At 49.4% G+C, this 13558-nt stretch overlaps 1 protein-coding gene across 3 annotated transcripts in view; it reads left to right on the top strand.

Annotated features, from left to right (window-relative positions):
• The first annotated feature begins 213 nt into the window (after positions 1-213).
• Positions 214-13558, top strand: part of PLD2 (phospholipase D2) — a 36920-nt gene continuing 23575 nt past the window's right edge. The window contains exons 1-8 of one of the 3 annotated variants that reach the window (XM_072149976.1): positions 214-318; positions 9122-9239; positions 10102-10217; positions 10660-10811; positions 11256-11349; positions 11595-11660; positions 12469-12527; positions 12646-12738. In XM_072149976.1, coding sequence (XP_072006077.1) covers positions 9134-9239; positions 10102-10217; positions 10660-10811; positions 11256-11349; positions 11595-11660; positions 12469-12527; positions 12646-12738 — 686 coding nt within the window. In that variant the 5' untranslated portion in view covers positions 214-318; positions 9122-9133. Of the gene's footprint in view, positions 319-3452; positions 3581-8665; positions 8771-9121; positions 9240-10101; positions 10218-10659; positions 10812-11255; positions 11350-11594; positions 11661-12468; positions 12528-12645; positions 12739-13558 lie in introns of those variants that run through there. The other 2 variants (XM_072149975.1, XM_072149974.1) reach the window with 2 other exon arrangements.

Genomic DNA, 13558 nt, shown 5'->3' with positions numbered 1-13558 from the left:
GTAGCACTGGGTGGGTGTAGCACTGGGTGGGTGTGGTGCTAGGCTGGTGTAGCACTGGGTGGGTGTGCACTGGGCGGGTGTAGCACTTGGTGGGTGTAGCACTGGGCGGGTGTAGCACATGGCGGGTGTAGCACTGGGCGGGTGTAGCACTAGGCGGGTGTAGCACTGGGCGGGTGTAGCACTGGGCGGGTGTAGCACTGGGCGGGTGGGTGTAGCACTGGGTGGGTGTGGTGCTGGGTGTCTGAATTGTTAGTACTGGGTGCAGGAATGTCATGTGTGCTCCGGGGATTGTAGATGTAACCACATGGTAGTGTACAGGTAATCTGCGGCGTGTAAACCTGTTCCTCATGTCGTGTTGTCTTTACAGGTGTCGCACACGTATAATAGTCAGGTGTTGCCTGTGTATATATATATATATAGGAATCCAACAACAGGGAAGCAGCACTCCAAGTTGAATAGTGATATTTATTTCACCAGTGGAAAAGATACAACGTTTCAGCTCCTGTATCTCTATGTAGCCATTTTCAAGTATATACATAGAGATACAGGAGCTGAAACGTTGTATCTTTTCCACTGGTGAAATAATTATCACTATTCAACTTGGAGTGCTGCTTCCCTGTTGTTGGATTCCTGTACCCAAGGGTTTTTTTGAGCCAGATTCCCTGAAGCCTGCACCCACACGGATTTTAATCCAGATTACCACTGTGCCACTCCTTCAACTTTTTTCACTTTGGGCCTATATATATATACTGTATTTATACAACGTGCTCTGGGTGTTTAGCGATTGTCTGCTGTTATCAGCCGTCTGACTTTTCAGTGTACACAGCGTTATCTTTATAGCGTCTCATTGCTCTGCGTATTATCATGGTCACCTCAGTATTGTCCTTTGTATGTACCGCCGGGTCCAGTGTGTGAAGCGCAGGGTCCAGTGTATGTACTGTATTATCCGGGACACTGGGTAGTACCAGGTGTATGTGGACTAAGATCAGTAGTGGCCGTATCAACGCAGAGTGCCGCAGAGGTCCGCTGAGTGGCCCCTGGCGCCGCAGAGGTCCGCTGAGTGGCCCCTGGCGCCGCAGAGGTCCGCTGAGTGGCCCCTGGCGCCGCAGAGGTCCGCTGAGTGGCCCCTGGCGCCGCAGAGGTCCGCTGAGTGGCCCCTGGCGCCGCAGAGGTCCGCTGAGTGGCCCCTGGCGCCGCAGAGGTCCGCTGAGTGGCCCCTGGCGCCGCAGAGGTCCGCTGAGTGGCCCCTGGCGCCGCAGAGGTCCGCTGAGTGGCCCCTGGCGCCGCAGAGGTCCGCTGAGTGGCCCCTGGCGCCGCAGAGGTCCGCTGAGTGGCCCCTGGCGCCGCAGAGGTCCGCTGAGTGGCCCCTGGCGCCGCAGAGGTCCGCTGAGTGGCCCCTGGCGCCGCAGAGGTCCGCTGAGTGGCCCCTGGCGCCGCAGAGGTCCGCTGAGTGGCCCCTGGCGCCGCAGAGGTCCGCTGAGTGGCCCCTGGCGCCGTAGAGGTCCGTATATACAGGTCACGATGTAGTAGTGGATCTGGGCTGTGTGTTTATACAGGTCACGGTGTAGTAGTGTATGTACTGGATCTGGGCTGTGTGTGTATATACAGGTCACGGTGTAGTAGTGTATGTTGTGGATCTGGGCTGTGTGTATATATACAGGTCACGGTGTAGTAGTGTATGTACTGGATCTGGGCTGTGTGTGTATATACAGGTCACGGTGTAGTAGTGTATGTACTGGATCTGGGCTGTGTGTGTATATACAGGTCACGGTGTAGTAGTGTATATACTGGATCTAGGGTGTGTGTATATACAGGTCACGGTGTAGTAGTGTATGTAGTGGATCTGGGCTGTGTGTGTATATACAGGTCACGGTGTAGTAGTGTATGTAGTGGATCTGGGCTGTGTGTTTATATACAGGTCACGGTGTAGTAGTGTATGTTGTGGATCTGGGCTGTGTGTATATATACAGGTCACGGTGTAGTAGTGTATGTTGTGGATCTGGGCTGTGTGTATATACAGGTCACGGTGTAGTAGTGTATGTACTGGATCTGGGCTGTGTGTGTATATACAGGTCACGGTGTAGTAGTGTATGTACTGGATCTGGGCTGTGTGTGTATATACAGGTCACGGTGTAGTAGTGTATATACTGGATCTAGGGTGTGTGTATATACAGGTCACGGTGTAGTAGTGTATGTAGTGGATCTGGGCTGTGTGTGTATATACAGGTCACGGTGTAGTAGTGTATGTAGTGGATCTGGGCTGTGTGTGTATATACAGGTCACGGTGTAGTAGTGTATGTAGTGGATCTGGGCTGTGTGTGTATATACAGGTCACGGTGTAGTAGTGTATGTAGTGGATCTGGGCTGTGTGTGTATATACAGGTCACGGTGTAGTAGTGTATGTAGTGGATCTGGGCTGTGTGTGTATATACAGGTCACGGTGTAGTAGTGTATGTAGTGGATCTGGGCTGTGTGTGTATATACAGGTCACGGTGTAGTAGTGTATGTAGTGGATCTGGGCTGTGTGTGTATATACAGGTCACGGTGTAGTAGTGTATGTAGTGGATCTGGGCTGTGTGTGTATATACAGGTCACGGTGTAGTAGTGTATGTACTGGATCTGGGCTGTGTGTATATACAGGTCACGGTGTAGTAGTGTATGTACTGGATCTGGGCTGTGTGTATATACAGGTCACGGTGTAGTAGTGTATGTACTGGATGTGGGCTGTGTGTGTATATACAGGTCACGGAGTAGTAGCGTATGTACTGGATCTGGGCTGTGTGTATATACAGGTCACGGTGTAGTAGCGTATGTACTGGATGTGGGCTGTGTGTGTATATACAGGTCACGGTGTAGTAGCGTATGTACTGGATGTGGGCTGTGTGTGTATATACAGGTCACGGTGTAGTAGCGTATGTACTGGATCTGGGCTGTGTGTATATACAGGTCACGGTGTAGTAGCGTATGTACTGGATCTGGGCTGTGTGTATATACAGGTCACGGTGTAGTAGCGTATGTACTGGATCTGGACTGTGTGTGTATATACAGGTCACGGTGTAGTAGCGTATGTAGTGGATCTGGGCTGTGTGTGTATATACAGGTCACGGTGTAGTAGCGTATGTACTGGATCTGGACTGTGTATATATACAGGTCACGGTGTAGTAGCGTATGTAGTGGATCTGGGCTGTGTGTGTATATACAGGTCACGGTGTAGTAGTGTATGTACTGGATCTGGGCTGTGTGTGTATATACAGGTCACGGTGTAGTAGCGTATGTAGTGGATCTGGGCTGTGTGTGTATATACAGGTCACGGTGTAGTAGTTTTGGATTTAGTAGAGTTCCTGTTGTCCCTTTCCATACTATTGTGTCCAGCACTGCTTCATGTGCACATGTGCTGGTGTTGTAGTGTGTGATGTAGACTCTCCCTCTCCTCGCCCTGTTGGGGCGTTGCTGGATTTCTGGGATGGATGTCATAGGGCGGGGCGGTGTGGAGCTGACAGGACGCTCCGGGATGGAGGTGCAGTAAGATGCAGTGAGGAACAATATCCTGTGTGACTCCTAGGCCCCGGTGTCCTGCGTGGTGAGTGGTGTAGTGTCTGGAGTATTGTGTGAGCCATACTGCACTGCAGACACTGCGCAGGAATAGCAGAGTTGGCGGTGGAAGGTGTAGTGTCAGACATGTGATCCGGAATAGCAGAGTGATCCATGGAAGGAGAGTAAAGGGATTTATATGGAAAGACGAGTAGGAATAGCAGAGCTGATGACGTTGCTGGGAATGGTACAACGGGTTGTGATGTAGTGTAGACGAAAGGTCAGAGCGGGGCAGGGAGACGAAGGGTTAATAACGACTCTTTATGTAATGTGATCATTGCCAACTAGTATAGACGTCTCTGCTATTCCTGCACTGAAGTGTGGGTGATGTCGTCAGAGCCGGAGTAGCAGAGCTGGAATGATGGAATAGTGGAAAAAGGTGATTATTGTTGTAGTGAGTAGAAGATTGCCGGAATAGCAGAGCGTGACTAATGTAGGAATAACAGGATCACTTTGTGGTGTAGTGTTATGCACAGCGCAGGAATAGCAGAGTTGTATCCGTGCGTGATGTAGGAATAGCAGGAGCAGGAGTTGTATCAGGACATGGTCAGAGCTGGAAGTAATGATGGTGATTAGCAGCGCACAGGGACAGCGGCTGCATGATAATGTCCTGGTGTAGTGTCGGTGATGTGACCGGAATAGCTGAGTGATATATTACTTATCCCCCTTTGTCTGTGTAATCTGCATGGAGCAGGAATGTAGCAGAGCTGGTTGTGCTATGGAGTCGATGTCGGTCCTGGAGTCTTTACTACTAGGATGTTTACACCCCCCCATCCTCATGTAGCAGAGCTGGTTGTGTTGTGGGGTAGTTGTCTTGTGTCCGGGTCTCTACTTCTAGGATGTTTACACCCCCTCGTCCCCATGGATCAGGAATGTAGCAGAGCCGGTTGTGTTGTGGGGTAGTGTTGGCACGTGCTGTCATGTGTCATAGCTCGGCCGCTCTGCATTACTAATGTATATCCGCCACACCTGTGCTGTTTAACCCCTTCCTGTCCTGAGTGGGGAGACTACAATGTATATACGAGGAGATGTCTGTATACGTTGTATCGGTGACTGTTACAATGTAACGATTAGACGTTCCGGATCTGTGGAGCGGCCGTCATGTAACAGCTTCTTCACATCTAATTTCTGCTGCAGAAGAAGGAAGGGTTTGTAAGGAGCCTTAACATTTATACACCAGGGAGGCTTCAGGAGAGACCAGCAATTGGACACCAGGGAGGGGTTAAAGAGCCCAACGACTAAACTTCAGGTGGCCCGGCGCCAGGACGGCTGGGAAGGGCCAGGGGGCCCAGCGCCAGGACGCCAGGGAAGGGTAAGGAGACTGGATGCTATGGAGGGGCCAGTTGTCCCAATGACTGGTCACCAGTGAGGGACAGGGAAAATACCAAACAGTTGGACAACAGGGAGGAGCTAAGGGGCCAACTATTTGACCCTAGGGAGGGGCTCGGTAATCAGACGACTGGATGCCAGGGAGAGGCCAAGGGACCTAGCAACTGGACACCAGGGAGGAACCAATGGGCCGATTGCCTGGACACCTGACAAGGGCTGGGAGGCCCAAAGACTGCAAACACTGGTCCTTCAGGCATCTGGTTGACCTTTAGGCCGCGGTCACACGTACCGCTAGACGTCCGTTCATAGCGCGACGCTAGCGCACAGGGGGAGGTCCTCGGCCCGAACGCACATGCGTTAACAGGGAAACGCATGCGATCGGCTTATCAATCGCATGCGTTTCCCTGTTAACGCATGTGCGTTCGGGCCGAGGACCTCCCCCCGTGCGCTAGCGTCGCGTTATGAACGGACGTCTAGCGGTACGTGTGACCGCGGCCTCAGGTGGTACCGAAGGGGCAGTTCTCATGTGCAGGTCTATTCCCGTGGAGCATCCCCCGCTCCTCAGTTGACCTCTCTCCAACCTCTCTACATAAAGTGGAATTTGCATTCTGCCCGGAGCGCGGATGTGTGATGTCACTGTGTGCACAGGTGGAAGAGACTCAGGAAGACATGGAAAATCCACCATGAATGGGACCTGCTGCTCTCACCCGCATCTACTTACACTCCTCACAACGACGTCGTCTCCTGCAGCCCAATAGTCACTATGTGTCTTCTGAGGAGGATCTTACTATTCCTGGAGGTCTTCCCTCAGGTCGTGGAGATTCTAAGTAACAGAGTCACGGCCTCTACATCTGATCCATAGGTTTTCCATGTGATTCAGGTCTGGGGAAGGTGCAGGCCCCTCCGTGTGATTCAGGTCTGGGGAAGGTGCAGGCCCCTCCATGTGATTCAGGTCTGGGGAAGGTGCAGGCCCCTCCATGTGATTCAGGTCTGGGGAAGGTGCAGGCCCCTCCATGTGATTCAGGTCTGGGGAAGGTGCAGGCCCCTCCATGTGATTCAGGTCTGGAGAAGGTGCAGGCCCCTCCATGTGATTCAGGTCTGGGGAAGGTGCAGGCCCCTCCATGTGATTCAGGTCTGGAGAAGGTGCAGGCCCCTCCATGTGATTCAGGTCTGGAGAAGGTGCAGGCCCCTCCATGTGATTCAGGTCTGGGGAAGGTGCAGGCCCCTCCATGTGATTCAGGTCTGGAGAAGGTGCAGGCCCCTCCATGTGATTCAGGTCTGGGGAAGGTGCAGGCCCCTCCATGTGATTCAGGTCTGGGGAAGGTGCAGGCCCCTCCATGTGATTCAGGTCTGGAGAAGGTGCAGGCCCCTCCATGTGATTCAGGTCTGGGGAAGGTGCAGGCCCCTCCATGTGATTCAGGTCTGGAGAAGGTGCAGGCCCCTCCATGTGATTCAGGTCTGGGGAAGGTGCAGGCCCCTCCATGTGATTCAGGTCTGGAGAAGGTGCAGGCCCCTCCATGTGATTCAGGTCTGGGGAAGGTGCAGGCCCCTCCATGTGATTCAGGTCTGGGGAAGGTGCAGGCCCCTCCATGTGATTCAGGTCTGGAGAAGGTGCAGGCCCCTCCATGTGATTCAGGTCTGGGGAAGGTGCAGGCCCCTCCATGTGATTCAGGTCTGGAGAAGGTGCAGGCCCCTCCATGTGATTCAGGTCTGGGGAAGGTGCAGGCCCCTCCATGTGATTCAGGTCTGGGGAAGGTGCAGGCCCCTCCATGTGATTCAGGTCTGGAGAAGGTGCAGGCCCCTCCATGTGATTCAGGTCTGGAGAAGGTGCAGGCCCCTCCATGTGATTCAGGTCTGGGGAAGGTGCAGGCCCCTCCATGTGATTCAGGTCTGGGGAAGGTGCAGGCCCCTCCATGTGATTCAGGTCTGGAGAAGGTGCAGGCCCCTCCATGTGATTCAGGTCTGGAGAAGGTGCAGGCCCCTCCATGTGATTCAGGTCTGGAGAAGGTGCAGGCCCCTCCATGTGATTCGGGTCTGGGGAAGGTGCAGGCCCCTCCATGTGATTCAGGTCTGGGGAAGGTGCAGGCCCCTCCATGTGATTCAGGTCTGGGGAAGGTGCAGGCCCCTCCATGTGATTCAGGTCTGGGGAAGGTGCAGGCCCCTCCATTTGAGGTCCCAAGTCTCCAGCAGATGTTCTTAGTGATGGGACCTCGATGAGCTGGAGCGGTGTCCTCCATGAAGATGACATTAGGCCTGTGATGTTCATGGAGAGGCACAATGACTGAAGGGACAGTCATGAGGTGTAGGGCAGTTCTGTAGGGACCACACGCCGGTCCACACTGCAACATCACAACCACCACGTGATAACAGGGGCTGGAGGGGTCCAGTACCAGCAGATCCAACAGACTGAGCTCATGTCAACATTTTTGAATGGTCTCAAGAGACAATTAGTGCCTCTCGGGTATAGTGTGTACCTACTGTGAGTTGTATGGTATAGTGTAAGCATACTGGTATAACCTGGGGATCTCCTGTATATAATGATATATGTACAGCCGGTATAACCTGGGGATCTCCTGTATATAATGATATATGTACAGCCGGTATAACCTGGGGGTCTCCTGTATATAATGATATATGTACAGCCGGTATAACCTGGGGATCTCCTGTATATAATGATATATGTACAGCCGGTATAACCTGGGGATCTCCTGTATATAATGATATATGTACAGCCGGTATAACCTGGGGGTCTCCTGTATATAATGATATATGTACAGCCGGTATAACCTGGGGATCTCCTGTATATAATGATATATGTACAGTCGGTATAACCTGGTGATCTCCTGTATATAATGATATATGTACAGCCGCTATAACCTGGGGATCTCCTGTATATAATGATATATGTACAGCCGGTATAACCTGGGGATCTCCTGTATATAATGATATATGTACAGCTGGTATAACCTGGGGATCTCCTGTATATAATGATATATGTACAGCCGGTATAACCTGGGGATCTCCTGTATATAATGATATATGTACAGCCGGTATAACCTGGGGATCTCCTGTATATAATGATATATGTACAGCCGGTATAACCTGGGGATCTCCTGTATATAATGATATATGTACAGCTGGTATAACCTGGGGATCTCCTGTATATAATGATATATGTACAGCTGGTATAACCTGGGGATCTCCTGTATATAATGATATATGTACAGCTGGTATAACCTGGGGGTCTCCTGTATATAATGATATATGTACAGCCGGTATAACCTGGGGATCTCCTGTATATAATGATATATGTACAGCCGGTATAACCTGGGGATCTCCTGTATATAATGATATATGTACAGCCGGTATAACCTGGGGATCTCCTGTATATACGTCTATAAGTACATGTCACCTCTGGCTGTATAAGAAGACTTCTCATGGATGAGCTGTAGACATTATGTACACTGAGGGCTCGCCCGTCTCGGTGCTGGAGGGTGTTATGTACGTTGTCATGCTAGATGATGTATTACACGTTGTGTTTGTGGCTGTAGGTTTCTCTGTGTGTAACATCTGCGTTGCCTTCGTACTTCAGTAATTCCTCTGCAGTGGTTCCTGGTCTTGGTGCCAGGTTTCTTCGCTGAGAACTTGTTCTACGTATCTTGGCAGGAGGAGGACATTGCACAAGACTCCGCCGGCCAGGACCTCCCTCTCCTGGCACTGAGCCTCTGGAGGCCGGAGCGGGGTCTGCTGAGGTTCTAGAATGGTGTATGTGTTGTCTGATGATGAGTTGTCCTTGGTGTGGTCATATGAGATCCTTCCATCAAGGACGTCTTGGCCTGTCTACTCTGTGGTGGGTGCAGGCCCAATCTTGAGTTGCTCCTGTAGGTAGATGAGTAGCCGTGGTGCTGGCGTGGTGCCCATGGGGTGTTCCGTCTACTGTTCTAGCTTCAGCTTTGACACGTCTTGGCGTTGTCCCATTTTATAATCACTTAATGATATAAATATTTCCTCTCTGACGAGGATGTTACTCCTCTTCTTGCGTTGCTTTTGGTGAACTTAGGGTCAGTAATAAACACTGAGGGTTTAATCGGTTCCTTAGGGGGTGAGAAGACTTCAACCAAGGAGGAACCAGAGTGCTCTTCTTATAATTCCCAATCTTCAAACCTACATTTATGGTCTCTCCTCGGCCTCTCTCCTATAGGTGTCCTCCACCATGCAGTCTCCCGATTCCCCCGATGGCTGCTTCCTGCCCGAACACCTGGATGCTGCGGTCTTGGACCTGGACATTGATGAACTGGACTGTGGAGGAGATGATCGAGGTATTCTGCACCTCTACATGTCTTCTCGAGGGGCATCCCAAACCTTGTGAGACTGGTTCTCCTCTGTCAACACATGTCATTCGTAAGAAGAGCACTTTTTGCTTCAGAGCTGCACTTCCAAATGATAAAACCTTGTGTGCACTGAATTGAACTGATCCCTACGTAGTACATCATGTTCTAAGGGCAGCAGTTTGTGCTCCAGGCCTGTACTTCCTCATAAGTGGATGTGAAGTCCATTATAGTCACCTGACCTTGATATGACATTTTACACCGGCGCTTCCCATTGTCCATCATTGTATATGGAGACTGTTGGACCTAGGACTAAGTTTCTGGGAGATTCTAAACCTCTCTCTTCTCCATAGGACAAAAGAAGGGGCTCTGTCACTTTCCACCGACCTAGTGAATGATTGTAGGACCATAGTGACATATAAACGAGACTCCAGGAACATCCACATGACAGCCCGTACACATGTTAGGATAGCCCTGGAGATCGCTCTACTTCACTTTAGCTCTACACCCTGAGTGTTGTTCACAGAGCAGTGTGGAGGTCTATCTGTGGACTCTCATCGGAATGATGACCCATGAGAGAATACCAGAAATTTCATGAGAACCAGAAGGTGAAAGTGCAGCAGCACATTGCTCACCTGAGAGGAACCCAGTAAAATATTAATGGTGACCAAAGGTTGATGTGTAATTACATTCTTCACCGTCTTGGCATAGCCTTCATATCCACGTACAGGATTAGTATGACGTAGAATATCCTTCCTCAGTAGACTCCCATCTCAGTAGACCTCTACATACCTGCAGTCCTAAATCAAGAAGGTTCTTGAGTAACTTTTAGTTTTTATCACATTTTCTCCAGGTTTCCTTGCAATCTTTGATCTGGCACCACTGAAACACCAAGGGGCGATATTCCTGAAAGGCCTCCCGGTGACTGCAAGTATAACACAGACGGAGCGTTACACCAGCGGCTCCAAGGTGAGGACCCCAGAATATCTCCAGATTGGTTAAACTATATGCCATCACCCTGCCACAATTTCTTTATGTCTGGAAGATCCTTCTTCCACCAATGCCATGGTACCACTATGTCCCGACATCAAGGTATCTGTACCTTGACTGGTGGGGGAGATGGGAAAGCCTTGGAAGAGAAGATCCAAACATGGACAAAGCCTGTCCTCATGTGCCTGAGGTACATCAATGATGTTTTGGTAATCCCGATTGCCACAAAAGGAGTACTTGAACTTTGTGTCCAAACGTAACGCCGATGACCTAGGATTACAGCTGAGCTCCAACAGGAAGCAATAAAATTAGGCAGGCCAAATCAATACCAATGTATACAAAAAGACAGTGCCTATATATGTTATCAGTTTATAGATGGTTGGGCTTCTGGCGCATTGTATCACCCCGCTCTTTATTACAGATCCGGCCCAGCACTTTATACTCTATAACCTTGACCCACGGCCCGTTCAGATGGACCACGAAGAAGAAGTTCAAACACTTCCAGGAGCTTCACCGTGATCTTCTCAGACACAAAATATTTGCCTCGCTTCTGCCCCTGAACCCTCTGTCTCGGTAAGAAGAAGTGGTCCGTGATGTTTGAGGTAGTAATAGCCTGAAGGTTAATCCTGGTTTCTTGGGTTGTCGGGGTTTTTTGGTGGCCCCCAATAATCTGTATGGGAATCAACATATGTCCAAGCCATCTCTCTATCTTCATGTCTGTGATCCCTCTAGACCATGCTGCTTGTGGCCATATAAGTCTCCTCTTGCTATAGTGATATCTCTGTGGTCATAAACCCATTGTTTTAAGGCCCTCTTGTATCTTTGGTGTAGAGTCCTTCATAAAATTCAGTAACTAAGTCAAGTTCTCAACGATATGACCTAGATGTCTGATTTAAGAACCCATCGCATGAAACATAAATCCAAACACATCCCACACACCCCTTCTGCCATCTACAGCCCCTTGTATCTAAGTATCTTAGTTCTGGTTCTTCTCCTTTATCCCATCTCCATTTTTAGTGGCACACGTTCCAGACCTGAAACCACCACGGAAGAAATGCCATCCCTACCCCATGCTTCTGGAGAGTCTTCTCGACGGGCTCCGAGTAAACAGGTTTGGTTTAACATTTCCTTGGGTTTGGGTACATTAGCTCAAAATCGGTATCCGACATGATGGGCTTAGTTAGAGTGTCTCAGTAGATTGTATCATACATGATAGGATTAGATCAGTTTTGCAAATGATTGATGTAAATCCACCAATAACACACACCATAGTCCTAGATGTGCGGTTTCGGCAGAGAGTATCACACATTACACTTATAAGTGTGCTTAACCAGTTGTGGACATCTTGTTTCGCAGAAATTCCTTGCAGCTTACCTCAATGCACTCCTGGCCAAGGCCTTCTACAGGAACTACCATGCCATGGTGAGCAAACCAAGCATGTCAATGTCAATCCCACCACTGGTAGGGTTCTCCGTTTATGAAATGTGGGGGCTGCAGCTCTTTGGTGGGGACCTAAGTTTTTTTGGCCCATGAAGGCTTTACATATCTACTAGTAATCAATTCCTTACGCGTTCACTCTCAAAGAAGCTTCAAGTTCCATTCTTGAGGGAACTTATGGACCTCCAATGAAGAAACTTTCTGAGATGTTTATTCTATGGGGAAAAATACAAAACGATAATTTCTATTGTGAAGCTCATTCACCACCATCACCAGCTACTTTCATGGTGTATAATGATTCTTATGATGCCCAGTGTTCTGCAGCTTCTCTCATCCAAAGTGGTGGAGGTAGTAAAAGTATAATAGAAGCCTTCTTGGTAAATAATGACCTTAATGTGTAGAAAGTCTTCCAGTTGGTTGGTGGAGGCCATGGTAGACTTGTGACGTGATGAGATGTCTATACCAGGGGTTATGGCAGGGTTGGTTGGTGGAGGCCATGGTAGACCTTTGACGTGATGAGATGTCTATACCAGGAGTTATGGCAGGGTTGGTTGGTGGAGGCCATGGTAGACTTTTGACGTGATGAGATGTCTATACCAGGGGTTATGGCAGGGTTGGTTGGTGGAGGCCATGGTAGACCTTTGACGTGATGAGATGTCTATACCAGGAGTTATGGCAGAGTTGGTTGGTGGAGGCCATGGTAGACTTTTGACGTGATGAGATGTCTATACCAGGGGTTATGGCAGGGTTGGTTGGTCTCGATGACCACAGTTGTCTCTCGTGTACATTCTAGATGGAGTTCCTGGAGGTCAGCCGCCTCTCCTTCATCACAGAGCTTGGGATCAAAGGATTGTGAGTATTGATGGTGTAAGCTTCTCCTGTACCCCAAGTGTCGGCGTGGCACTGTCCTGTACCTAATATAGAGAGAATATCTACACTATAACTATCGAGAACTTTCACTTTCTTTCAGGGAAGGTTTTGTACTGAAGAGATCTGGGGGTCATCGGGTTCAAGGTATTAATTGCTTTGGCCATCACCAAATCTGTTACCGATGGTCGAAAAGGTAAATCCTTGGGGGGTGTCCTCGTGTACTGTATATAATGTATAGAGACTGTATGATGCGGCTTCTCTTCCTTCTGTCTCCATCCTTGCTCTCTACTCATCCTCCTTATACTGTGTTTTCTTTCTTCTCTCCACCTTTCTTCTCTTCTTCTTCTCTAGTTCCCTCACTTATCGTGGTGAGTTTCCTCCACATCAACATCTTTCCTGTAATAGTTGTTATATTCTTCTCTGTACTGTACACAATATTATCTGTATAGCATAGTACGATTATGCCCTCCATATATTGTGTAGTATGACCAAACTCTACAAATAGTGTATGATGACTTTTTTCTATTATTTTCTGCTGTTTCTGTTGTGTAGTATAACTAAGCTGCTCTTATATGCCTGTAGTATGGCTACCCTCTCCTTATACAGTGTACTATAACTAAGCTGCTCTTATATGCCTGTAGTATGGCTACGCTCTCCTTATACAGTGTACTATAACTAAGCTGCTCTTATATGCCTGTAGTATGGCTACGCTCTCCTTATACAGTGTATTATGGCTACGCTCCCCTTACACGGTGTAGTATGGCTACGCTCTCCTTACACGGTGTAGTATGGCTACCCTCTCCTTATACGGTGTAGTATGGCTACCCTCTCCTTATACGGTGTAGTATGGCTACGCTCTCCTTACACGGTGTAGTATGGCTACGCTCTCCTTACACGGTGTAGTATGGCTACGCTCCCCTTATACGGTGTAGTATGGCTACGCTCCCCTTATACGGTGTAGTATGGCTACGCTCCCCTTATACGGTGTAGTATGGCTACGCTCTCCTTACACG

This window comes from Engystomops pustulosus, chromosome 4 (genome assembly GCF_040894005.1).
Source record: "Engystomops pustulosus chromosome 4, aEngPut4.maternal, whole genome shotgun sequence".
Lineage (NCBI taxonomy): Eukaryota > Metazoa > Chordata > Amphibia > Anura > Leptodactylidae > Engystomops > Engystomops pustulosus.
The sequence above is the reverse complement of the archived record's forward strand: the minus strand, read 5'-3'. Positions and strand labels throughout refer to the sequence as shown.